The sequence below is a fragment of the Kogia breviceps genome, chromosome 11 (genome assembly GCF_026419965.1).
Source record: "Kogia breviceps isolate mKogBre1 chromosome 11, mKogBre1 haplotype 1, whole genome shotgun sequence".
Lineage (NCBI taxonomy): Eukaryota > Metazoa > Chordata > Mammalia > Artiodactyla > Physeteridae > Kogia > Kogia breviceps.
This window is the reverse complement of record NC_081320.1, coordinates 102,759,060-102,785,981: the sequence shown is the minus strand read 5'-3', so window position 1 is coordinate 102,785,981 and position 26,922 is coordinate 102,759,060. Positions and strand designations below refer to the sequence as shown.

Below are 26,922 nucleotides of genomic sequence, written 5' to 3'. Positions count from 1 at the left end.
TTGCTTGGCCTCTGTCTTGTCAATTCAGGCCGCCCTAACAACATACTGCAGACGTGGGGGGGGGGGGTAGACGGGGGTGGGGGGATGGAGCTTGAACAACAGACGTTTCTTTTTCTCACCGCCTGAAGGCCAGAAGCCCAAGGTCAAGGTGCCGGCCAGGCTCTGGCCAGGTTTCTGGAAGCCCTCTTCCAGACGTCTGTCCTCTTGCTATGTCCTTTGTGTGTGTAGAGAGGGCTCGGGGGGGGGGCTCTTGCTCTTCCTGTACTGGCCCCAGTCCTGTAGGACCAGCCCCACCGTGGCCTCATTTAACCTTAGGTTAAGCCTCTGAATGGCCCGATCTCCAAATACTGTCAGCGGGGGGTGGGGGTGGGTAGGGCTTCAGTAGAGGGATCTGGGGGACACAGTTCAGTTCACAGCAACTTCCTGTGTAGGAAACTCAGAAACATGCAGAAACTCAGCTTTGCCGAGCTTTAGATGCCAGGACCACGTGTGCTCAGAAAGGACATTTCAGCAGGTTGCGTAGAGCAAATATTTGAATAAGCAGTGTTCTGGCCTGGCGGGGGTAAGCAGCGGTAGAGGCTCTTTGAGTTCCCTTAAACACACACTAAAGAGCTTTACGGCATAATTCCCTTTCCCCACCAGTGAGGCATATTAGAACAGATTTTTGGTGTGCACTAACACAGTTTGCCACAGTTGACCATTTCTTGACATTTCCTTTAGATTGTCTTCCCAAGATCGATACATGAATAAAATGATGGATTTGAAAGGTCATTTTTTTGGTGAGGTCAGTTGAGGCAGAAACCAACTTACTCCTCAAAATATATTTTCACCAATATTTGCTCTCAGGTTCAAATGCTTATATTAATGGCTAAAATGAAAAACATTATCGAATGTTTTGAGAAATACTGTAGAGATTCCTGGTTAATGTATTAGGTTATCCAACTTTCTCATCTTCTGATGCTCAGGAAGTTTCCCTTGGAAGCATCAGTGTGACTGCGTCACACGTGGGAACTTCCCCGTCCCCACTTTGGGCACAGCTGGACCCAGAGGTCCCCCCTCCGCCCACCGTGTCGGCTATGCTTTGCCTCTGTGTAGACGACAGGAGTATTCCTGGAACGTAGTCTCGATGTCACCTGGTATCCCTGTCATACGAGTGTCACCTCTATAGTCTCTAGTGACTCACTGGGAGTCCAGCCCAGGACCAGGGAAAAGGCAAAACGATTCTTCTGATGCAAAAGTCCCGAATTATAGCTCTTTTTCCATGTATGATTATATAAGTCTTTCATCAGTTCAAAATGTTACATGTGCAAAAGAGCTCAGAATTATAAAATGTGTTCCACGTATACACTTTAAAATAGTTTTATTGCTCTAATTTTTGGTTTCTTTACTTTAAGCTTATAAGGTCTCCACTCCTGAGAATAAAATTACAAGTGGATTTTAAATACTAAAATAATAAATAAAAATAATATGATAAATATAAATAAAACAATACAAATAAAAACTTGTAATAAGATTACAAGTGGCTCTACAGTTTCCACGTCTCTTCTCACTGGCGGTGAGTGGGCCCCAGGCTCGGGCAGGACCCCCCAGGCTTGGGCAGGACCCCTGGCTCTTCCCGGACCCCTGACTTGCTCTCTGCTGTTGCTTTGCAGACACACGGGCTTTAGAGTCATTGAGTCTAAAAGCGCTTAATTTTTCCCTTAATAATCACAGCAACGCATGTCCCTGTTTTATTCCGATAGTACCTTTTGGAGGTAAACACACTTCCTACACCCCTTCATCTAACCCCAGGCCTCCCTGTTCACGCCCTCTCAGCCTCACAACTAACAAATAGTCAGTTGAGACCAAAATAAAATACGTTAACATGATTGAGCATGTGAGAGATGGAGACCCTGACCAGCCCGTCAGCCCACAGGGGCAGCGTGGATCTTGGCTTCCCATCAGCAGCGACACCTTTAAACAAGGTCAGGACGTGAGATAATCGATCGTCCGTGAGTTAACATTGATTACTTAACAGGTGGGCTAAAAACGATTGAACTATACAGAGAAGTGTGGTGCAAAGGGAGCCCGTTCTGGGATTAGCGGAAAGACAGATTTTAGAAACAGAGCTGAGTGTGTGCTCTGCAGCCTCACCATCTGTTACCTGGGGAACCAGGGCGGGTATTTCCCTCAGGGGCCTCAATTCCTCAGACAAAATGGGGGTAAGATGACCCCAGCTTTGCAGGAATTTTGTGTAAAGAATGCACCTAATAGGGTCTGTTTTTATCAGTATCTTTGTTTCCGTGTAATACTGCAGATTGGAGGTTTGAAGTGGTGCCATCACTATAGTGATTCAGCAACGTCCCTTTGGAAGTATACGCAGTCACTGAAGTTTTAATTAAGAAGTTATGTATACATTTTGCATTCACTTTCTGATTGTGCATTTTAACCTAAACTGGGTTTGTTTTCTAAATTTTTTAAAGCACAGAACCGTTACGCTTCGCAGACAGCCCGTGGGCGGCTTGGGCCTGAGCATAAAGGTACGAGTGCACTGGAATTTCCTCGACGCGCTTTTCCACGACGGTCCCCGCGCTGGTCTTAACTGCGCTCCTGCGTCCTGTCTTGCAGGGCGGCGTGGAACACGGAGTGCCGGTCGTCATATCAAAGATATTCAAAGACCGCGCAGGTAAAAGCCGCTGAGTGACCTTGAGCATGGCAGCAGTTCGGAAGACAGTGCCTTATCTTAAATGAGAAGATAGCAGCTGTGCGTGTCGCTTGGTTATCTGCCTGCCATCTTATTTTGTAGCCGTCCACTCTCCCACCCCTGGTGCCATGCGCCCCTTTTTCGTTTCCCCTGATCCCGTGAGCCCTTAAGAGAGATACTGACTCGCAGCGTGGTGTCAAGTCATCCCCAGGAGACACGGACACGGCAGTGGTTGGAGCTCCGGTTCCTCAGGAAGGACAAAGCACTGGGGGGATGCAGTGTGCACGGAGTCGGTGGTGACGAGGCTTCTGGCGTAAACTGGCGTCACAGCCGTGAGCGAGAGGCCTCCGCGGCGCTGCCGGCAGCTCGTTCATCGCTGGCCCAGTGAGTCGGTGGCTTTGGGAGCAGGTCAGCGTGCGTGGAAGTGAGAGTGGGGACGGGATACTCCTTCTCGTCACGGGCAGGCGGGGTGCTGTACAGACCAGGCGCAGCACTTGTACAGTCAAGCACTGCAGTTGTGGAGCCGGAAGGCTTGCAGGAGCTCAGAGGTCCTTGCGTTTGGAGCGAGGGTCTACGGGGAGAATGAATCAATGCGTCACTGAACGCGGGGTGTTAGTCATTTCTGCGGGGCCGTAGCCATCTGGCTGGCTGATTAATACTTGAAGGAGGGATTGCTCAGATCCGCTTCTGCCCCTGCAATCCTTGGGAACATTCTCATTCTCAGTTCTTTTTTGTAAGTAAAGTTTTAAATTTGTGGGTATGAATATAAGTTTCAGAAACGAAGGGGAATAAGATTAAAATCAGAAAGGGATTTCACGCTCCGTTCGGGAAGAGCATCTTCTCTGCAGAGGCGTGAACAGGCCGAGGAGGCCGCGCACGGGGATAGGGGACAGGCTGCACCTGCTCCGCGGGCTGGGGGCTCGCTGGGCTCCCGGCCCCCTCAGCAGAGTCCAGTCGTGCGGTTACGGCTCTCTCTTCTGAAACGGAGATGCTGCTCTGCAGCGTCTGGGACGCATCTCGAGCAGCTCGGACCCAGCGAGTCCCCAGGCCGGGTCCTCACCGCCCCCGTTGTCTCCTGGCCCCTTGTCTTGGTCCCCGTGTCCTGCCTGGGGCCAGGCTGGCCAGCGGGCCCTCGCCCTCCCTCTGGGCTCCTCTCCACCTGCTGTGGCCAGAGTGAGTTACGGGGTGTTTCCCACCGGTGTCTTCCTTTCTTCGCCGTGGGCTTCTTCTACACCCGAAACTCTTGCGTTAGATGCTCAGTGAGCTGTGAGCTCTCAGGGCCCCGGGCTTGGGGTCAATTAGTTCGTATGTTCGGGGTCTGGCTCGGGATGTGTGTCTTACAGGCAGGGAGCCCCTTGGCCGAGCTGCCGCGCACGTCGGCGTCGGGGGGGCCGTAGTGGGTGGGAGGCTGGGCCACACGTGGGAGGCGGGCGCACACGGCACCGGTAACCCGATAACCATCGCGCCAGCCGGCAACCCACCGAGTCAGGGCTTCTCCTGGGAGGCGACGGGAACTGGGGTCCCTCCTGCTCCTGCGGGGGCAGCACCCTGCTTCGATCCCCCCCCGAGGAAGGCAGGTGCCCGATCACCCCAGGAGAACAGTCCAGAGGTGGAGAGTTCCCTCCAGCGCTCACGTGGGGACCAGCGAGGGCGGCGGCCTGCCGTCCACCTGGCATTGCGTCTGGGAATCGGGCGGCCGTGGACCGTTGAGAGCAGAGCAGAGTGTAACCGGCTTATTCAGTCATTCATCCACAGATGGACCTGGCCGCCTTCAGCAGCCACCGTGCGGAGACTAAACTCTGGTCTGGGCGCTCAGGGCGAACACCGCCCGCTTCCTCCCCGCCGTGTCCCGTGGGAGAAAACAGGCGGTAAATGAACAGATCACAGTACACGTTCAGACGGTGCCAGCTGCCGTGGGGCAAGGTAATCGGTGTCGGGGTTGCAGAGTGATGGGTAGGGCATCGCTGTTTTTGTAGGGCAGCCGGTGGGAATCTCTCAGTGGGCGACATTTAAGCAAATGTTTGGGTCACGCAGAGTATCGGGTGAGCAGGCCCCGCCGCGGCATCCTGGCCCTGGAGGGGAGCGAGGGTGGCAGCCCGGTGCAGGGAGGGGCGCGCTCGCTCAGAAACAGGGAAGCCAGCGGGGCAGGGGCGGCTGAGGCGGGAGGCGAGGGGGGGCTGCGGCAGGGCCTCCAGCCTCGCGGTCCTGGGGCAGGACTTGGATTTTCTGAAGGAGGTAGAGGGGTCGCTTGAGGACCTCCCAGAGCAGGGTCATAAGATAGGTCTTATGTTGCAGAATCACTCGGGCTGCTGCTAGGGGGATACGTTCCAGCGTCTGGGGCGAGTTAGGGCACCAGCAGAGAACTGGCCTTGGAGTCTTGAAGGAAAAGCCCAGTGAGGTCCTCTGCCCAGTTGTGGCTTCACGCTTCTCATTGCAGGGTCGCGTTTGGGTCTGGTCGTGGGGGCCTCCTCGCTGAGGGCAGGGAGGCTGCCCGTCTTGGCCGGGGAGCCGGACGCCATTCCTGGGTCCTCAGGCCTCACAGAGGCTCTCAGGTGGCCTTGGGACCGTCCACCCGGAGACTCTGCTGGAGAAGCAGGTTATGGTCTCGTCTCATCCCTGTGAGAGTTCGGCCCCCAGCTGGGCTCTGACCAAAGGCCCCACCCGTCCAGGCCCTGCTGGTGGTCCAGGGTCCTGCTGTTTCTGGAGGATTCCAAGGGGCGCAGGCTTTGTTGCCGGCAGTCCTGGCTTCTGTGTGAGGTCTGGCTCAGCTGCCGGGCCTGTCAGTTCTCAGGGGTGTGCGCTGCACAGCTGCACCCCCACTCCTGCGAGGTGCTGAGCACACCTGCCCAGGCCCAGCTGCTCCAGGGACAGACGTCCTTGTCCACGAGGGTGTCCTGCCCACGTACCCAGCAGGGCCAGTCACCAGGACTGCTGTTAGAACTCTAGAACCACCAGGGGCCGTAGGATTTAATGCCGCTCTAGAAAGGTCACTGCCTAGGTTTTGTGTGGGTGTGGTGCCCATACTGAGAACGCAGACTTACGGCCTCTGTGCACATTCTTTGAACTTAATTTTCTGTGTGGCTCTTCCGTCCCCTCGCCCAGAAATCTCCCCAGACCCTCAGCTGCTTACAGGCTAAGTGCTCAGGCTGGACGTCGGAGCCCTTCTCTGTGGCACTGGGGGTTCTGCAGACCCAGACGTGAGCCCTGCCCCCGCGTGAGGCCTGGCACCCCGCTGCCCCTCCTGTCCCCCGCCTTCATGCCCACAGGGAGCTCTGCTTCCCGCACACCCGACCTCGCCCGCGAGGCTGCGTGCGTGCTCTGTGATAAATACACGACGGGCACACACACGCGGGCACACGTACGTGTGCACACACATAGGTGTGAGGTATCTTGAGTTAGACGCACATCTTCTTAATAACATTTCATGTTTCTGGAAAGCGAAAGCAGTGTTGGGCCGTTCTCCAATCCTCCTTTTAATCGTTGGTCACAGCGGCTTGCTGTCAGTAATTACCGCTTTGTACTTTATAACAATAAGCAAGAATGAGGAGTTTTCCTACAATTGAATGAAATTTAAATATATTATTTTCTAATACTGCAAAAACTTAGAAACCCCAAACAAACCGTATATAGCAAATAAACAATGATGAGAAACGTGGATGACGAAGAGGCTTAGGGTTAGAAATTGTCATCTTAACAGCAGTTTCTTACATTGGCATATAATGCGTGTGTGACGTGGAAAGGACTTTCGTTTTCTTTTTTTCCTTAACTTTCATTTTATGTTGGAGTCGAGTTGATGAACAATGTGGTGTTAGTTTCTGCTGTACGACAGAGTGATTCAGTTACACATATACACGCACGTGTTCTTTTTCCAATTCTTTGCGTTTTCCCCGGGTCTTCACGGCTGGACAGGCAGGTGTGGCTGGCCGTTCACCCTCGTGGGTCAGGGGACAGAGACATGGTGGTTCGCCCCGTCTCACTCTGCCAGGAACGGGAGGCTTAGTTATAAACCGGATTTTTCTGTCTCTGAATCCAGTTCTTCCTCCACACCGTGTCATCACATTACGTACTAGTAAAATCCGCTCACAGCCGAGGCTTAATTCAGTTACCATCACAATGTTTCACTAAGGATTTGGACGGGCAGGCCTGCAGCCTTTGACAGGTTTGGTGCTTGTATTTAGGAGACAGAGGAGACAATTAGGATATATATCCGGAAAATTGAAATAAAAAGTAGGGAGGGGGGAAGTTTGTCCCATTAGGAGGGTAAAAAGAATTAGGGTCCTGTCGCCTTTCTGATGTGGAACAGTCATCGTTACCTGCAGCTGGATGGTGGGGTCACAGAGGACGCTTCTGTGACGGCTGAGTGTGGAGGGAAACGGGGCGGCTGTGTCCCTCGTGAAGACACTGCACGTTTGCACAGAATGACCGTCACGATCGTGCAAACACAGCTGTCACCCCAGGGCGAGGGGGCCGAGCCCACGCCTCGGAGCTGCTCGCTCACGCCGACCGGCACCGGGCCTGCGGGGGAACCTGGGTGCAGGGGACCGCCGCCTTTTGAAGCCACGGCCTCGAGATCCGTCGAAACGGGACTTTTCACACTCACTGAGCCAACTTCAGGGGGAGGTCGGAGCTTCCTGGGGTGTGAGGGCCCCTGAGACGCCACTTTTTATTTTCATCTAGAATATTCACCTGTATTTGGTGTCTTACAGCCGTGGAATGACGCCGTTATACAAGATTTGTGATTAACTTCTTTTCACATCTATGACATTTCATTCATTTGATTTTGCTGAATGCAGTGGAAACCTTTATCTTCCCCTTGGTCCTTGCATCCCTCCGGTCCCCTCCCCTCCGTCTACATGTCAGCCCCTCACCTGTGTTAATTCTGAGGCCGTGGGGTAGCCCTCCCCACTGCACAGTCCAAGTATGTGGTCCAGGCTTAGGGAGGCAGAGGTTGCAGAGCCCGGGCGACCTTTTCAGAGAATGCAGCTGTCTCGCCGCCTGTCCCACTGGTGTCGGGGTTCAGACAGCGGGCCTTTGCCTCTGTCCGTGTTAACAGTGCAGCCCGACCCCAGCAGCAGGGCCTGCCGTTGCCCCATCTCGTTTTTGTGCTGCAAAGGACACGGCTTTGCAAACGTAAGATCTGACACAAATATTCGGGCCAGTGTGTCTCACCAATAGTTGCTAACTTCTTTCTAGACTCTGTTAATATTTAACAGAGTCCTATTTTAGATGGTGTAGCCTGGATCTGAATGAATTTGTGTAGAAGTAGAGAGAAAGTCCTCTCACCTCAGGAAGAGATTGTGGAGCCGGATTTGGAATTTTTAGGTCAGGCTTTCCTGACCCTGCTTCCTAGAACAAACCAGAATCTGCTTCTTTTGCCTCAGGAGCTGGAGATAGGGTGAAAGGAGGCCCTTCCCACACCCTGGATCCATATGGAAGTGCAGCTCTTTGAGTGAAGAATATTTCAACATTCTTTCTCCTTCATTGTTAATGAATCAATGAAAAATGTGCTTTTAAAGCTATCAGAATAAGTAGAACTTGGAACAGACAATAAAAATTCACTTTGTAGCTGAATGAGGAACGTTGGAACCTGGACAAGACATACTAGATATATCAGAATCGTGGAAGGATGCATGTTAAATGTTGCAGGTTTAATTTAAATTCCACGTGGGAACAGCCTTCATCTTCAGTAGCTGATTGCTGAGAGCGAAATGCAGCAGAGAATTTGGCTGCCAGGCTGCCAGCGCGTTCTTCCTGTTGAAGGATCACTTGATGTTAAGCTCAGAGGGAGGCAGGTTAGCAGCAAAGAATCCAGTTGCTATGGCTACAGAAGGTGTCTGAGAGGCTCTCCGTACAAGTCCTTTCTGTCCTGGACCCACTTTGTCATTGCTCCTTGAATCCTCCTAATACCGTCCACTGTGTCAGCTTCCACAGCTGAGGGCCATCCCGGAAGATGGAAGTACTTTAAAATTTTAATTTACAGGATACTTTGAAATGGCTGAAATATCTTGAGTTACTTAAAGAATTTAGCTCCCCCCATTATCAATAACACGTAACCCCCGGGCCCCTTGGAAGGTGGGAAAAAGAACCTGTTAGCGCCTCCATGGACCAGCATTTAAAGCTCGCTGTCCTGTGCGGCTCCGGGATGATCTCCCTGTGTGGGGGGCAACGGACGGTCGGAGGGCTCTAGGGACTGACCCAGGGCAGGACGTGGAAGTGCATCCTGCGCCCCGGAGTCCGGTTCTGGGGCAGAGGAAGCGGCCGGCCCCTCGGAGGTCTCCCCGGGGTGCGGTCAGGCCCTCCCCTCTTCCCACGGAGCGCTCGGTGGTGACGATGTCCACCCGTGGCGGGCTCGGGGGCGTAAAGGACTCGGCGCTTGTAAAGGATGATGAAGAGGGTTCTAGTCATTATTAATCCAGACGTTCAGTGCACGTAAGAACTTTTTAAGAAGTGTTATTTTCTAATACTACCCAGAAGTTTATGTGAATGCATATTTAACAAGCGTCTGAATTTTACAGACTAATTAATTTGCAAAAAGAATAGTTTCCGTTATAACACAATTGTATTGCAAACGATTAGATTTACAGTCTCACATAACACTATAGTAATAGTGATTAATTTGACTTGAAAAGGCAAGTATAACAGAAATAGAAAATATCTCATTGTAGCTAGTTTGCATGTTTGAATATTTATGTGGGTTAAAATACATTACGCTGTATTTCCATTTTACATCCTGATGTAATGGCAAGATTACCACAGAAATAAACGAGAGCCATTTTTCAGCTGAAATCTCCAAACCTAGCTTAATCTCACCAAAGAGTTTATTTAGGAACATTAATTAAAATTTTAAATTAAAATCAAACTTCCATGGTTTTATTTTATCATCCATTTTACCACTTTTTAATTTGTTTCTTTAGGACTAAAGTGTCCAACAAAGAGAAAACATTTCAAAGATTTAACTGGAAAGTATTTAATTAGCTTTGCTTTAATGACAGAGACAGAGAGACAGACAAGAGATAGAGACAGGCAGAGAGAGACAGAGACATAGAGAGGCGGAGGCAGAAACAGAGATACAGTGACAGAGAGACAGACAGGTAGAGACAGAGGCAGAGAGAGGCAGAGGCAGAGAGACAGACAGAGACAGAGGCAGAGAGAGACAGAGAGAGGTAGAGGCAGAGATGGCGGGAATTCTGAAAGGGCCCCGCTGTGGAGCTGGAGGGAGTGTAGATCTCACCTAGTGGGTGACGGAGGTTTTCTGGGCAAAGGCTCAGTGTAAGTGAGAACTTTCGTAGTTACCTAAAACCATAACATTAAATTAATTAATATAAAGACTGTACTGTATTTTCAACAAAATTTAATACTAGTTAATGACTAGAACTAATATTAACAATTGACATTAAATATTTACCTGGAATTTAAAGAATTCCAATGTTAATAACTTAGTTGGTTTCCAATATTTAACCAAAGACTTATAAATTAAAACAAACCTAGAGGAAGGCAAAAACACCTGTGAAAATGTGTTTTCTGCAGGCCTTGGCCTGTCTCTCACCCGTGCTGTGGCGGGACCAGCTCTTGTGGCTCTTACTGTGGTCGTACGGTGCCTTCAGCGGTAGCCATGAGGGGACTGAGAAGATAAAGGTTCGTGGCTGACACAGGACCTGGAAATCACATGGCACCCCTGGGTCACTCAGCAAGATGGAGGCTGCCAGCAGAGTGTGAGGCCCGGGGTCCTGCTTTCACGGGGGTCGAGGCCGGGGTCTAGGGTTTCCCGGGATCACTCTTTATTGGGGAATTTAAACAGAAAGGCGGGAATTGAAAGCACAGGAGGAGAAAAAACAAGGGGCCAAATGGTCAGTTACTGAAATCAACCAGGCCCTCTAAAGCGCGGGGGCCTCGCCGCGACGCGGGGACCGGGGCCCTGGCTCTGTCTGGTGTGTGGCCGGCAGCCTTATCGAGCGGAGCAGAGCTGACGTCGGGCACTTGCGTAAAACGAAAGAGAAAAAACAGCTGTCAGGGTTTACACTGCAAAATGCTTTACGTTTGGTGCGAATTCGTTCAGTCTTGATATTGAAAGGAGTTCTCTCTCTGCCTCTATGAAAATAGAAAAGTGAAGTGGAATAATGCGGTAGAGATTATACTCAAACTTTACAATCCAAAGGTTTTCTTTCCTTTTTCCTTTAATATTCTGGGCACATTTTCTTTAATTAAAGCAGTCTATGTAAATGTGTTCCTGAGAAAGGGGAAAATGCTGAGTGGCTTCTGGGATTCCTATTTTATTGTCTGTGTCTACTTAATGAAAAATGGGGATCAAACTTTCCACACATGTAATGAAATCCTTCATGAGGAGGAAGTGACATTTGTGCTTCTCTTTGAACAAGGCTCTGCGTTTACAAAGTAACTCTCTTAACTGCTTAAAATTAGCTGAATGTTTAGCTTCACGGCCGGCCGAGGGGGGTGCGGGGGCTGTGCTGTTGGCGTTTCCCCACACGTGTACACACGTGCACACGCGCACACACGGACACACAGGTGCTCACGTTCTCACGTCACACGTGCGTGTGCACACACATACGCACACGGTCACCCACAGAGACTCCTGCAAGCACACACATCCACGCACACGTGTGCACACACATATCCGCACTCACAAGTGTGCACATACACCACACACGCACACCCACACCCACACTCACAATGCACACGTGTGCGCGCACACACTCGCGCTCACACCTGCACACACGCAGTGCCAGGTGCTGCAAACTCTAACCCTAAACCGCTGCCAGGAGGAGCACGATGTCTCTGAACCTCTCTTAACACTGTTGCCCCTTTTGCGACCCTGCAGCCCACCAGACAGGGATGTTATTCGTAGGGGACGCCCTCCTCCAGGTCAGTATTTTAAACTTCAGTCCTTAGCTCTGTTGCATGTTAGTTTATGTTAGTTTTGAATTGAGACTCATCAATTATTATCCTCAAAATTCTTAATTTGTCATCTTTTCAGGTTAATGGCATTAATGTAGAAAATGCAACCCACGAAGAAGTGGTAAGTGTATGATATTTTATGGGTTTTGTTCTTTTTATTAGATAGCCTCTTATTCTCATTATTTTTTTCTCTGAAAGTTCATTTCAAGGACTGTATTCATAGACAACAGAGCTTCAGAAAAGCTTAGAAAGTTTAGGAAGTCGTGTTTCGAAGGGGCCTCTGTGCCACGTCCCTTCACGATCCACACGTCGTGGGTCCTCTCCGATGCTGTAAAAGGTAGATTTGGTGGCTGCTATTTTAAAGATGGGAGGGTTGAAATTCAGGGAATGGGGACCCCACCCGGGTGACCGGAGTGGAGCCTGTGAGGGTCTGCACACCGGCCCCCTCTGACTTTGTATGCTCATCGCCTTGGAGGACGTCTCGGGACGCTCACCTCTGGTGTGTATCGGGGCTGCTGGCCTGTGGACATGGGGGTCACAGCCTCCGCCCCAGCGCCCCTTTCCAGACATGAACCTTGCCCAAGGTCAGGTCAGCCTCCAACACAGCATATTAGTAGGTCGTTAACTAGGTGAAGAATTACTTGAACTTGCTCCAGGCACGGAGGAACGATTCGCAGGTGGGATGCCATGTTTCTTGGTCTCAAGGGACTTGTAGTTTTAGGTTTAGGTTCAAATGGATGATGTGCTCTCGTCCTAAACTTAACATTTGGCTTATTTTTCAATCTCTGCAAACGTTTGCTTTCTTAAGGTGAGAAAATACATAGTAATTCCCAAAGAGACAGTGTACACCTAGGTAACTTTATCCCAGCCCGGGGAAAGTAAAAAGCATTCATCTGAAAAGAAAGATTTTTAAATGTGTAAAGCTTATAAATGGAGCTATTCCAATACTTGACTGATACAAATATACTTTTTGGACCAAATTATCAAATTACAAGTCTACAGTCTTATGTGACACAAAAGCCATGATTGGAGCACTGCTAATGACATACAGTCTCAGCTTTTCAGACTTATGAAGTTCATAAAAATACTAAATTTGTAAAAGACCTCATAAATCACAGGTGCACACTGTGAAACTCATTTTTCAGAGTAAATTCTAGATTCACTTAATCCTAAAAGAAAAAAAGTCAGTTCTGCTCCACACAAAAGATCCACAAAATGAGCCTCATCCTGTATATTGTCTCCTGCTTTGGAAAAGTTGTACTGCTTTCAGGCGACAAAAACGGGTTTATTTCCCTCTTTTTAATACACCGTGTGTCCTCATCCACATCACCATATAATATCGTAGCTGACGTGGCAGAGAGTAAACCTTCCATAATTTTATTGGGCAAATTCTGAGACCTCTCACTGTTTGGAGAGGAAGGAAAAATGATGTTTGGAAAATCAGTGTCACCTGCGTGCAGAGGTTAGTGATGCCTGGCAGGAGGTGGTGTGGGGGCAGCTGGTCCCCCTGTGGGACCCCCAGGCCCACACGTATGGCAGGAGACCTGGCAGCAGAGTCCCCACAAGCAGAACCCAGACCAGTGTCCAGTGAGAGTCAGAGCAGGGTCAGTGCTCTGTCCTGAAGGGTCTCAGAATATGAGAAACATTACAGAACTTCATTTTTATGCGACATGCTCAGAATTTTTAAAAAAAATCTCAATGTTAAATTAACTTCTAGTCCAGAATGGCAGGCCAGGGTTTTAAGTCCCATGAAAACCATTGATTAAAAACTGCCCTAGGGCTTCCCTGGTGGCGCAGTGGTTGGGAGTCCGCCTGCCGATGCAGGGGACGCGGGTTCGTGCCGCGGTCCGGGAGGATCCCACGTGCCGCGGAGCGGCCGGGCCCGTGAGCCGTGGCCGCTGAGCCTGCGCGTCCGGAGCCTGTGCTCCGCAACCGGAGAGGCCGCAGCGGTGAGAGGCCTGCGCACCGCAAAAAAAAAAAAAAAAAAAAAAAAAAAAAAAAAAAACCTGCTCGAAGTGATAAAACTGCACAGACTTGTTTTACGAGGCCTCCTTTTCAAGTTGAAATGAGTCCTTTTTATACACATTTTATTCCTGCACAGCAACGTGGTTATCTCTAAGGCCTCAGGACAGATTCTGAGTCCTGGTGATTCTGAACTAGAGATCCCTTAGAAATAAAGTCTTCACTTGTGTTTAAAAGACGGTAGAAATGGAACCTTGCAGGTCACCGTTCCAAGCAGCAGCCAGGCCGTCACCCCCCAGGACCCCCACTCACGGCATCTCGTGGGCCGTCACTCAGCAGCTCTCGGCTGCGTTTGATAGAAGGCGTCCTGAGGGAGCTGAGGCCGGTCGCCTGTTTCTCCGGGTGGTTTGGCAAGTACGTGGCAAGTACGTGTGGACCCTCCTTCCCCTGAGTACCGAAGCATCCATCAGGAGCCAGCAAGGCCTCTGCCCTCAAGGATGAGCCTCTGCTCTCAGGCCCTGGGCTGTCCGGGCTTCCTCTTCCCCACAGCAGCCGACTTACTCCCGGCCCCCCACCTCCTCACATCTTCCCTCCTTGGGTGAGGGTCACCTTCTCTCGGTCTCTGCTCATATGAGAAACCGTCCCGAACACAGGAGGTTAAGGCAGCGTTCCATCTTGTTGGAAGGAGCGTAAGTGCTATGGAAAGAAACAGGCTGAAATAAGTAGGTTAGGTAGAGGGAAGATCGATGGATAGAAGGTAGGTAGATAGGTAGATAGACAGACAGGTAGACAGATAGCTGATAGAACATGGGTGGATGGGTGGATGGATAGAAAAATAGAGATGGAGATAACCGACCAACAGTATTTTCTCATGCATGAGTTGGAAAATTGTTCAGAGACAAGATTCTCCACCCCGATGTGCAGGAGAATCACCTGACACCCGCAGAGGTTCAGCAGGTAGCTTTGGCTCAGCATCACTGCTCCCTAATTCCCGGACCTCGAAATTAGCAGGGTTCAAAGTCATTGGAATGGGAACCTAAACTCCCAGTAAAGTCACCGGTGCGCTTTGTGGGGCTTCCTTGGCGCAGTAGCTCCGGGGGCGGGGGAGTCTGGCTCTTGTTCACGTGCTCACTTCCTCCTCTGGGGCCCGGTCCAGGCCGGCCGCGTATAAACTGCTGCCCTTGGTAGCGGAGATGCGCGTGTCCAGCCGCTGTGGCCTAGGGAGACAGAGGACACTCAGACTCTGACGGACGGGACTCCGTGTTGTAGCGTTGACCACGATCGAGCCTCCAGCCCCTACCTGAGCCCAGTAACCAGGTAGGAGCTTTTCCACGAGGAGAGCAAACACCAAGGGTCTGTGTGTGATTATCCCGCTAGCCTCCTCCAGACACCGCCTAGAATCCCATCTGCCGCGGACACTTCCGCTGCCTGAGGTCTTCGGGCGGCGGGCCCCGGGTGGCAGGGCGCCTGCCCGGGGCGGTGTGGGTACAGTGCAGAGCCGTCTCCGCATCGGTGCCACAGCGACCGTGAGGTGCGTGGGAAGAGCAGCGTGTCCAGCTGTGGGCCACGCCCCCAGCGGGATCCAGGCCACGCCCCCAGCGGGATCCAGGCCACGCCCCCAGCGGGATCCAGGCCACGCCCCCAGCGGGCCTTGCCGTCTTGGCGGCAGGGGCGCTCCTGCGGCAACTCGTTCCCACGTGACGGGTGCCAGGCCCAGCCCCCTGTCTGTCTCTGGGGCCACTTCCCGCCCTGGCACTCCCGCGTCTTCACAGACTCTCTAGGGTGTTGCCTCCTGTCCCCGCAAGGTGAATACGCACAATGTCACGACGCAGCTGAGCAGCCGGGGGCCGCGAGGGCTGGTGAGATGCTGGGGGCGGGGCGGGTGGGGGAGCGGAAAGACGGACGACCGGCCTGGCCCGGATGCAGGAGAGTCAGGGTCCACTATTGCCGTTGCTTTGCTGGCGTTTGCTGACAGCCAGAACCTCCAGGAAAGGGAAGCGGTGGCTGTGTCTGTAGTTGTAACCCAGGTACCGGGAGCGTGTTCTGTTTGTTCTGGGAAGGAGAACGCATCTGGAGCCATGGTTGTCGTCGTAGTTCTGTGGGCTTATACTTACAGTAAAGTACGGTGGTCACCGACAATTCACGCGCTTCCTGCCGGGGCCAAGTACCTAAGTTGGCTGGGAGGGTGGAGGAGGCCACCTCTTCCAGGTCTTCCATGCAGCACGGCTGTGGTTTCCTGTTTGACCCCAGAGAAGCAGTTCTGGGGGTTCCCACTTGACCCTTCTTGCCTGATAGGCCTGAGTCAGGAGACTAGCCTGGAGATTCTACCAGTTAGGGAATATGTCCGTTCAACCCTCTGTTCAGGGAAGGGAAAGAGAACCACAGGATGTGTTAGGGACAGATGTGAGGTGGGTCCGAGACGAAGGACGCCGATCACCTGGCTGACATCAGCATCCTGTTGTGACTGGGGGACCAGGGCAGGTGTCAGGTGTCCAGACGTCAGCACAGACCGGCGTCTGGAAGCTTTGCTCGCGCGGTGCTGTCACTGGTTCCGCACGTCCTTCTATAGAGGAGGGGGGGACATGTGCAGAGAAAATGTTTGGCAGCCTCTCCTCAAATGGACTTAGACTCTCCTCTATTCAAGGGATGGTGGAACTAGGAGTCAACGCGGTTCTCGGCACTGACGGAGCATCTACGGCTCTGCATGGTGAGGCCAGGTCAGGTCTCTGGTAGCCTGGTGGAGACGTGTGTCACTTGCGCACATCAATCACGGCTGGAATATATTCCTCGTCTATTGATATTCCAGTCCCAGGGCTCCACGGGATCAGTCATCACCACGCCCCTAGCCCTCCTGCTCATCACGGGAACCCGACCGCCTGTGCTGGTGGTTGCCCGCTGCTGCCTCTGTGGCGCTGCCGTGTAGGGTCCTGTTGTCTCTTTCAGAGTCAGGAAGCCCGTGTCAGTGGAAGCACAGCCGGTCACCACTTCCAGGTCCGAAGCGGTCCTCTGGCTCCTGTAAATAGGCTTCACGTGAAAATAAACACGGGGCTCAAATATTGAAAGAATCCTGGCAAAGCGGAGAGTCCACGCTGAAGTTATAGATAATATATAAAATGTAAAAAATATATATAAAGAATGAGTAAATGCATATGTTAAGGTTAGTTTGTCTAACAACGTAGGCGTTTAAGCAGAAGTGAGTGAATGCATTTTCCAAAGGAGCGAACAGTGTCGCTCTGTCTCTGCTCAGGTAGAAGGTGTTTCCCGACTCCTGCAAGGACTCGCTCCTGCTCGGAGACCGGGGCGGCTCCTCCGGGACTGGAAGGGTGTGGAGCGTAGAGTCCAGGCGAGACACTTCTCGGGTCGTTTGCTGCGGGGCCAAGGCCCCTCACTCGCCTGAAGCGGTTCTCTCCAGACCCGCACGGGAGTGAGTGCCGTGAGCCCCCTTGCCAGCCGGCAGGACGGGCGCCTCGACCGTCAGACACTAGGCAGCGCGCCTCCCCGCGGCGCTCGGGGATGTGAGTGGGCTCGACGCTGGCCGCTGGGGCCTCGGCTCCATGAACTGCCGTGCTTTGTCTCAGGAAACCTTCCTGCTCGCTGGGGCTGTAAGTACGGACGCCGAAATCATTTACAGCAAAACAGCCTCTATGCTTCAAGTGTCCTGGTTCTGCAAATGAAGCATTTGAGAATTCATATGGCAAAGAGGCAAAATACTGTTGAGAAAACACCGAGCTGCGTGCGGTTCGCCACGCCAAGCAGCTGGGAGGATCCCTGGGTTCTCACCACAGGCCCTGCCACCTGCCGCTGGGGGCAGAGGGTGTGTTCAGGGTGGTGGCCGGGCCCCTGTGCGTCTGCAGAGAAGGGCCCGGATGCAGCTGGGCAGGCAGGGGAGGCCTGATGAGCCTCGGGGACCACGTCAAAGGGCTTGTTCCCGGGAACCTGTCCGTGAGTGCAGAGTGCACCAGCCCAGGGGTCGCTGGTCACCGTCAGGTAGAAGGACACTCAGACGGGGGTGAAGGCGCGTGTGCAGCCAGGGCTCTGGGGGCGGATCTGGGGATTTAGCGGAATAAAGAGGTGGTGAGGGCATCGGCACCATGAGGGCCGGGAGGGCGGAAGTTATCGGCCGGTGGTAGGTCTCCGTGGAGCCAAAGAATACGCCCGTGGAGCTGGAGGTGGAAGGGCAGGCGTGGGTGTCGGGGCTCGGCACGGAGTGTGGAGGCAGCGGTCCAGACGTCGACAGCGGTGGTGTTAGTGAGGGAGGGTCGGGGGGGGACCCAACCCCGCAGGCGACGGCCAAGGGGCTGGCGGGCCGGCGGGTGCAAGAGTGTGTGTGTGTGTGTGTGTGTGTGTGTGTGTGTGTGATCCTATGTATTCATATGTGTCTGTGTGATCCTGTGTATTTGTTATGTGAGTGTGATCCTACGTATTTGTATGTGAGTGTGTGTGAGCCTATGTATTCGTATGTGTGTGATCCTGTGTATTTGTGTGTGTGTGATCCTATGTATGTGTGATCCTACATATTTGTATGTGTGTGTGATCCTATGTATTTGTGTGTGATCCTACGTATTTATATGAGTGTGTGTGAGCCTATGTATTCGTATGTGTGTGATCCTGTGTATTTGTGTGTGTGATCCTATGTATGTGTGATCCTACATATTTGTATGTGTGTGTGATCCTATGTATTTGTGTGTGATCCTACGTATTTATATGAGTGTGTGTGAGCCTATGTATTCGTATGTGTGTGTGATCCTGTGTATTTGTATGTGAGTGTGATCCTACGTATTTGTATGTGAGTGTGTGTGATCCCATGTATGTGAGCGATCCTGTGTATTTGTATGTGAGTGTGTGTGAGGGGGTGTGAGCCTGTGCACGTTTGTCCCACATAAAACCCACATTCTCTCGAGAGCTCGCGGGACATTCGCAGCAATTGTTCAGGCCACAGAGGAAGCCAAGAATAAGCATAATAGAGGTTATGTCCTCTAAGCAAAAGGAAAACTGCTTTTAAAAATTTTCCACATCTCTGGAAACTATCAAAGTAGTTATACTTGTGTAAAAAGACAAGCTAAAGGGAAAAATACAGACATGAACAATATTGAAACCCGGGGGCGTTTCATCCCGTGTCTGCACCTGCACCCACCCAGCAGGAGCCGAGGGGGCTTCGGGAAGGGCCGCCGGGGTAGGCCCACCTCACGGTTCCCAGGGCACCCGCCTGGTGAGGTGTGAAGCGGAGAAAAGCCCTCAGGGTCACGAGGTTTCATACGTGGAAGAGACACCGCGGCGCCCGTGGCGCAGGAGGCTGTGGACGCAGGGCCTCGGGGGGCGGAGGACAGAGGGATGCTTGAGGAGCCAGGGGCGCCCCTTCCCGTCGGCTGGCCCGGGCTGGGGCGTTGGGCCGGTTTCACGGGCCGAGGCAAAGCGGAGGAGCTCAGGCTCGGGGGACACGGAGAATGTCCCCGGGGTGACGGGAAAGGCGTTTCTGTGGCTCTCCAGGCAGAAGCAGGTCGTCAGCAGGGGCGTGTTCAGGGGAGGGCCGGGGCCGCGTGGAGGCATCGCACGCGTTCCCGCTGGGACGCCGGGGGCGCGAACACGTACAGCTTCGTACTCCGGGCTTTGGCGAATGTGTCTGAATTGCGTTTGCTTAAACGAGGCAAACGTTGAGCATTAAAAGCTGACCCTAGAGCTAAAGGCGTGAGCTGTTTGGGTCACAGGGGAGGGGCCTGAACCGTGGGGATGGTGACACTGCAGCCGAGAAGGACGAAGTGATGCCCGATGATTTCTCCAAAATTAAAATGTCGCTTAAACTTCGAAGCTCATATTTTCGGTTTGCAGTGTCACAGTTAACCAGCTGGCGTGTGTTGCCAGCGTCTGAAATGTGTCAGTTTGCGCGCCACGCGGATTTCTCACGTGACTTGAGTTTCCGGGATGGCGTGGGTAGAGTGTGCAGGGAGCCTGGCCTCAAACCTCTGCTGACGTGTGAACATGTGTGTAGCTGAGGCACCAGAGTCCTGTACCTGGGGACATATAGCCATCCTCTTGTTACGGCAGGTAAGGCTCACAGGACTTCCAGAGTTTCAAAGGTAATCGTGAATGCTGAATTCTCGGGAGACAGGCGAGACGGGTAAGGATTTATTTCTATTTCTGTTCTGGTCACTTTGTGATGGTAAAGTAGCTGTCTTTTGTCACACTGACAGGTGCATCTTTTGAGAAATGCTGGCGATGAAGTGACCGTCACTGTCGAGTATCTCAGGGAAGCGCCATCATTTCTGAAGCTCCCATTAGGTAAGGGGGGGAGAGAAGTTCAAGGGTGCCAGGCAGCACATTATTTATCCAAACGATACGGCAGCGGCAGGAGTGTAGATCGTTTCCTGAGCTCATATTCCGAGAGAGGAAAGACGCAGAGAGCGCCTCAGCATTGCACGTTCCTAAGACGTCCTACCCTTTAATCCGTCCACAGACTTTTTAAAAGAGGGCGTCCCCAGACGGTGCTTTGCTAATGAATTAACTAAGTGGCCTTCCTCAGGTCGCCTCCCTGTGACTGTATTTACCTACACACGCACATGCACACATATAGGAACAAAGTTTGTATTTAAGGTATCTATGTTGACATGAGAAATATTTAATGTAAAAGAGGAAAGAACAATAAACCTGCACCGTGATGTGTCGCCGTCGCCCACGTTTTCCTGCAGAGCTTGTAATTCCCTATTATACCTGATGCGTCCAGCAGGGAAGTGGATCAAAACAGGTGCTATGACTCATTCTATTCCGGAGCATGGCTTTACAGAATTTATAAAGTTACCGTCCTTCCTTGATTTAGCGGCAGGGCCTCTGCTGGGTGCTGACCTTGGAACCAGAGGGGCTCACGGGGCAGCGGGCCCCCTCCCCCCGCGGCAGCCCTTCTCTTCTCTTTTCCCTTCTTTCTCCGGCTTTTTCTCTCACATGAAGGAACAGCTTCTCTCTCCTGGGCTCACCTCATGGCTGGAATCTTCTCTCTCATTTCCATCGTTGCCCTGTTGTCGGAGCCTCTGCTGCCGTCCCCTGGGCCTGGCCCAGCTCTCTGGGGCCACGGCAGCTGCTGAGACCCGATCTCACCTTCGAATCCACGGTCACAAAAAGGGCCATTGAACTTCTGGCCCTGCTCTGCATCCATCTTCCCGAGTAACCGAGCAGATCGGTTTCAGCAGCTCGATTTTTGTCCCCATCAGACCTCAGCCTGGAAACCATGCTGCTCACTGATCTAAGAAAAACTGACGATCCCCCCATGGGTACGAAAATACATCAGTAGGATTCATCACACGTCCTGACTTCTAAAAAACCAATGTGAGGAATCAGGCCACAAGTTCAAAGAGAAATAAATGCTATACACAGCACAAGAGTTTACCGGGGCTTCACAGTGATTCTTCCAGAAGAGGGTAAAAGGCCCACGGACAGCCCATCCCAAGCGTTCGCCTGGGGCCAGGTGTTTGGCTGGTGTGAGTTTACAGCATCGTGTAGCCGAGGGGGGCGTGTGCACGGCTCTGCCTGGACATCTCTCCTGTGGGCACCTCTGTGTGTAGAAAGCTGTGTTCACCTGACGGTGTTTCCGGGAGGGCACAGGAGGTGGGAGGGGTCTCCTCTGGAGACAGTCAGTGCTGACTTTGATTATTTTGCATAAATTCAGACTCTTAGACTTTTTATGAAATAGAATTCACATAACATAAAATTCACCATTTGGGGGGCTTCCCTGGTGGTACAGTGGTTGAGAGCCCGCCTGCCAATGCAGGGGACGTGGGTTCGTGCCCCGGTCCGGGAGGATCCCACATGCCGCGGAGCGGCTGGGCTTGTGAGCCACAACTACTGAACCTGCGCGTCCGGAGCCTGTGCTCCGCAACGGGAGAGGCCGCGACAGTGAGAGGCCCGCGTACAGTAAAAAAAAAAAAAAAAAAATTCACCATTTTAAGGTGCGTGCTTCGACAGTTTTTAATTTTTCACTGTGCTGTGCAGCCATCACCACCATCCCATTCCAGAATATTTCCATCACCCCAAAAAGGAACTTTACACCAATCATCCCCTCCCCCAGCCCCTGGAAACCACGAATCCACTTTCTGTCTCCGTGGATTTGCCTGTTCTGGATGCTTTGCGTAACTGGGGCCGTGCAGCGTGTGGCCTTTCGTGTCGGCTTTCTTCACTCGGCACGTTTTCCAGATTTATCCACATGGTACCCCGTGGGCAGGTGTTTCATTCCTTTTTTTAACTGAATAATTTCCATCATTTGGAGAGAGCATGTTTTGCTTCTCTCTTCATCAGCCGACAGCAGGTGGCTTGTCTCCACCTGGGGACCGTCGTGCCGATGCCGCTGTGAGCATGCATGTACAGGTCTACGTGGACGTGTTTTCAGTTCTCCCGCCCACACACCTGCGAGTGGAGGTGTCATACGGCAAGTCTGGGTCGGGTTGTTGAGGACCTGCCACGCTGCCTCCATGGCGGCTGCACCGTCTCACACCCCGCCAGCCCTGCACGAGGTCGGTGGAGCGCCTATAGATCACAGCTCATTTTTCTAGGTTAGGTGCTTTTGTAAATACTCATTGAAACTCTTTGTGTTGTATTCTTTTCCAGTAGTTGTTTTTTGACACTAAGTATTTTTATTATTAATAAATATTGACACTGATATTTTTAAAATAACGGGTGTAAGTAGTGATGAGCAGAGACAAATATTACAATGTTCAGATTTCTCTTTCGGGATGTCGATGAAAAGTTGCTCATTCTCCAGCAGTGAGTTGATAGAAGCCTAGAGCGCGGGAATGACTGACTGTCAGCTTACAATCCACTCACTGCCTCAGCCTCCCCTCGGGGTTGGTTTGGCAAAGTTAGTCCCGCCAGTGAGAGCGTCTGGAGAATGAAGGAAATTAGAAAATACTTTGACTTCGCTCCCAAGTCCCCGATGAGCTAGTTATGGAAACAACACACGTGCCATCAGGAAGGAGCTGCGGATCCAAGATGCGGTAAGAAGTCGGTAGAGGTGCCGGCAGAGCAGACTGTGCGTCCAGAAGCAGTTCTGTGCGTGGGGAGCCGGTCGCAGAACGTGTGGAGGGTTAGGAAAACAGGAAGGAAGCTGGGTGGCCAGATGCAGTAAGAACTACCGATCAAGCAGATTTCAGTTGTTGTCGTGTTCTCAAGCCTTCTTGGAGCTGTTCGGTCCATTTCTCCGCCTGCAGGGACGCGGTGTGGAGTGTTTGACAGACGTGTCGGGCCGCACAGACGCTCTGGACGCGGCGCTGGGAGTGGGTGCACAGAAGTGCGTCCACCGGATTCCACGCCAGCTTCGCGTGCTGCTCGCCTTAGGAGTGGGGCAGCGGGAAGCGTTGCCCACTTGTTGTGACTTGTCCTGCTGCCCGACCGGCCTCAGCGTTTCTTTCCCCTCCTCGAGCACCCGGGTGGCCCGTAACAGGCCCTGGATTTTGCTCCGGTGTCAGTAAGGGTCTCCTCTACTGTGTTTCCCAGATGCTTCTGATTCTTACAGCAGGGCATTTGCAGAGTCAGGGTGCCCCGTGTGTCACAGCACCCCAGAGCGAGTGGACGGAAAAGCTGCCCGCGCTCATATTCTAGCCAGAAAACATTCGGGTGGGGTCGTAAGGACGTAAAAGAGCACAGACTCCCTCTTGAAGCTGTTCGCCGACATTGGAGGTGGCCTGGAAGCATCAGTATGAAGACCCATGAATTTATCCGACTTTGTTGAGAGGTTTAAAGCTCTGGCTGTCCTGTCTAGTGTTTACAGGGAAATTAGGTTGATGGAGTACCTGCTTTACCTGAACTCTGCCGGCTGCTTTGAAGGTGAGCCCATAAATGCATTCACGACTCTCCAAGGAGAAAACTGAGACCGCAGAATAACTTGCACGATACCCCACCAGTTTTCCTCCTCTGTGAACTGGTGATAGTAATAAGTAACAACCACAGCTGAAGCTTGTGCGTCGAAGTCGTCAACACGGCGACATCGCGGGGCTTTCAGTTCTGTCCTCAGTGACACGGACGCTGGCGACGCGTGTGTGACCCGTGCTCGTCCTGCTCCCATGTGGGGAGATGCTGGAGCCTGCGGACCCTCAGAGCCGGCGGCGAAGGCTGGGCGGGACGGGACGAGGAGGCCTCGGGCTCCCTGCTGTGAAACCCCCTCGGCTCCAGCCTCCTACCGTCATCGGGGAACTTTACCCCGGTGAAGCTTTTTATCATTTTCCAAGAAAGTGAGAAATCTGGATTTTTAACGCCATGTCTTGGCTTTGATCAGACAAAACCGATCTGCAGGTCACACTGAGCTTCACCTGCCAGTTTGGAACCTCTGCCTCGTGCGATTTATCCCCCGAGTAGTTGGCTTTTGAAGGCCAAGGCTGTCTTTGAACATTTTCAAGCTAAAAGAGAATGAAGAACCTGTGTACCAGGCTGGCACCCGCTTCGGCCGGGGCGCCCCTGACCCTGCACAGCCCATCGGGGTCCTTCCCGTCGCCCATTGGGATAACGGGAGATGCGGGGTCCCTGGCTCTTCTCCCTGAAATTGCCGACTGAGTCAGGAGCGCGGCGGGTGAACCTGCCCGTGGTGGCACCTGGGGCCCGGGGCCGCCGAGTCGGTCTGCTGGCGCACTGTGGTCAGGAGGAGGGCCCCCTGCTCGGGGAGGGGGCGCGGACCTCCTTCCGCCTGCGGCGCTGGAGCCCGTCTGGGGTCCCGCCAGGGGTCCTGGGCACGTGGTCGAGGCCGATGTGCGCTGAGGGCCCGCTGCCACTCCTGCCGTCCACCTAGGGCGCCGGTCCTTAGGGCCAGGCTTGGGGGCAGCTGGTGCCGCCCCCACCTCACCTGGCGCGTCCAGGGCCGCCGGGGGGGGCGGGGGGGCTGAGCGGTGGCGGAAGGGTGGGGACGGGACCCGCCTGGTGCTGGAGCGACAGGACGGAGCTCCCGGTCCATCCCTGTACTTCCTGAAAAGAGGGCTGTTCTCGGGAAGGGCCCTGACTTGCCCGAGACAGACGCTCGCCTTGGACCCTCTGTTCCTCCAGGACGCGTGTTCCAGGCCCCACGGCGGCTCCCTGCTCTCTCCCCAGTCCAGAGCTGCTTCCTCTTTTTATAAATATCACTCTCCTCCAACTTACCTGATTGGTCCTGCTGTTTTTCACTAAAGCAACTTGCAGTGCAAAGATAATCCGAAAATGTCAGACAAATAAATAATATAAAAAGTACCATCGGGAAGTCAAGAATAAGTGTTGGGAAATGAGCATCGTTATCCTAGCGGTGGGGAGCGCAGGGTCATGGAGGCCCCGGGGCCGGGGGAGCGGCTTGGAGAGGCCGCTGTCTCTCCGCACCCGAGCCCGGTGCGGCCCCGGCGAGAAGCCGGTCCTGCCCTCCTCTGCCGGGCGTGCTGAAGGGTGCAGACGGGGGCGTCCACATGGTGGGCGGGCGGCGAGGGGCCAGCGCTGCTGCACAGCCCGTGCCAGCAGCTGCTTCCCCCGGGGGCTCGTCTGGGGACCTCCTTAGGTGTGACCCCCGCAGGGGGACCTGCAGGTAACGCGCCGCCGCTCCTCTGGTGGCTCCACCTGCAGTGAGTCTCTGTTTCATCTGCAGGGTCCCCAGGACCGTCTAGCGAGCCCGGCAGCGGGACCTCCTCGCCCCTCTTTGACAGCGGTTTGCATCTGAACGGAAACTCCAGCAACACAGTAAGCTCGCTCCGCCTCACCTTTGATTTAACCAGAAGCTCCCCTGGCAGATTTAGAAAGCCCTCGCTGCCCGTTTCAGAGGGAGATTCAAACATGGGGGTAGGATGTGCTTACGTGTGCGTTATTCCCACGTGGACGCCTGGTCTTTCACTGTAGGGTACTTACAGCTCCTAATTCGCAATATCTCGTGAACAGGCCTGAGTGCGTAATTCTGAGGTAGAATGCGGAGTCGTGGCTCCAATTTTCCTCGGAACCTGACGGTGGGAACTGCCGGGGTTTGTCCTCAGGAAGCTTCCTCCAGACTCACAGGAAAGGGGTTAATTCCCAAGTTAATGGAATCACCTAGGAAGCGTGATGCTGTGTATTTGCAGTGAGTTTCCATCATCCTCCAAGTCTTCGCCTTCCCAAGAAAACCAGAGCTGAGCAGAAAGGCAGGGCTGCAGGTGACCTGGGATTGGACGGCTGCCCCCTCCCCCAGGGAGGCCTGGCCTGACCCAGACCCCGGCTGGGTGGGCCCTGAGAAGAGCCAACGTCCAGGGTGCGGGCTCATCAACCACTGAGCCGTTAGTGGATACGGATTAGAATCCTGTAAGCAGCTTGAAAAAATGTTTTCTTGGAAATCATACCCACTCGCACCTTCTGAGCACCGCCTACCTGACGGGCAGGCGGAGCCAGAGGAGGTGATTGACGTTTGCACCGTCCACTCTTAAAGTACATGCTTTTCCATTTTTAACCCTTTACTAGAGTTCTTGATATTTAAAAATTGCGTTTAGGGTCCACGTGAGTTATGGAACAGAAGAATAAAACAAATGTCCCTGCACTCAAGACTCAAATCGGTACTAGGAACATTGTCCCCAGCTTATACGGCTGCCTGGGTGTCACTCCCATATCCCATTTTCTGGCCTCCCCAAAATGAACGGCATCCTGAATCTTGAGTTTGTCACTGGCTTGATAAAAAAAAAAAAAAAAAAAAAAAAAAAAAGTTTATCCATAGTATAGATCCCTAAAATTTACCATTTCATTTTGAGCCTTATAAAATGTTATTCTGTCTTAGCCTTCTGGGATTTACATTTTTACCTGCTATTATGTTTTTGAGATCCACAAATGTTACGTATGTCCCTGGTTCTTTTTTGCTTGTTTGTTTTTTTCTGTATTATATTTAATTGCGTGAATATACTGCAGTTTATTTACTGATTATCAATCATCACTAGACACTTGGCTTTTGTTTCTTGGTTTACTCTAGTCTGTTGTCACTGAAACCAGGGCTGCCATGAACATGCTTTTAAATATCTCTTGGCTACAGACCCAGAGCTAGAATTTCCGGACACAAATGATGCCAGTGTCTGACTTTCAAAATAATGACAACTTATTTTCCCAGCCGGCTGTCCCAGGTCATCTCCCAGTGGCAGGAGGCATTCCAGGTGGCCATGGCTTCTCAGGGCTCCATGCTCTGGGTTCATTTTTCCAAGCACAGGGGTATTTGGTGGCTGCTCCCGGGTTGGCTGAGGAGGTCTGTTTGCCTCTCCTGCTTGCGGTTACTTTGCTTTCTCCCCTTGCGTGACGTGTGTCCACTTTCACCCCTTTACCTGTAAAGCTGTTTGTCTTTTCTTTCCTGATCCCTTGGGAATCTCCGTACACACTTGGGATTAATATTTTGTTGACTTTGGGTCTCAGATCTCTGCTCACAATTTACAGAGTGT

General features: G+C 52.6%; 1 protein-coding gene across 4 annotated transcripts in view; it reads left to right on the top strand.

Moving 5' to 3' along the window:
* The window catches only part of SNTG2 (syntrophin gamma 2), a 196,594-nt gene that overhangs the window by 84,804 nt on the left and 84,868 nt on the right, over positions 1-26,922 (top strand). For 2 of the 4 annotated variants that reach the window (XM_067008272.1, XM_059078848.2), the window contains exons 3-8: positions 2,463-2,519; positions 2,608-2,665; positions 11,520-11,563; positions 11,676-11,717; positions 19,747-19,834; positions 25,131-25,222. In XM_067008272.1, the coding sequence (XP_066864373.1) occupies positions 2,463-2,519; positions 2,608-2,665; positions 11,520-11,563; positions 11,676-11,717; positions 19,747-19,834; positions 25,131-25,222 (381 nt within the window). The remainder of the gene's footprint in view (positions 1-2,462; positions 2,520-2,607; positions 2,666-11,519; positions 11,564-11,675; positions 11,718-19,746; positions 19,835-25,130; positions 25,223-26,922) is intronic. The other 2 variants (XM_067008274.1, XM_067008273.1) reach the window with 2 other exon arrangements.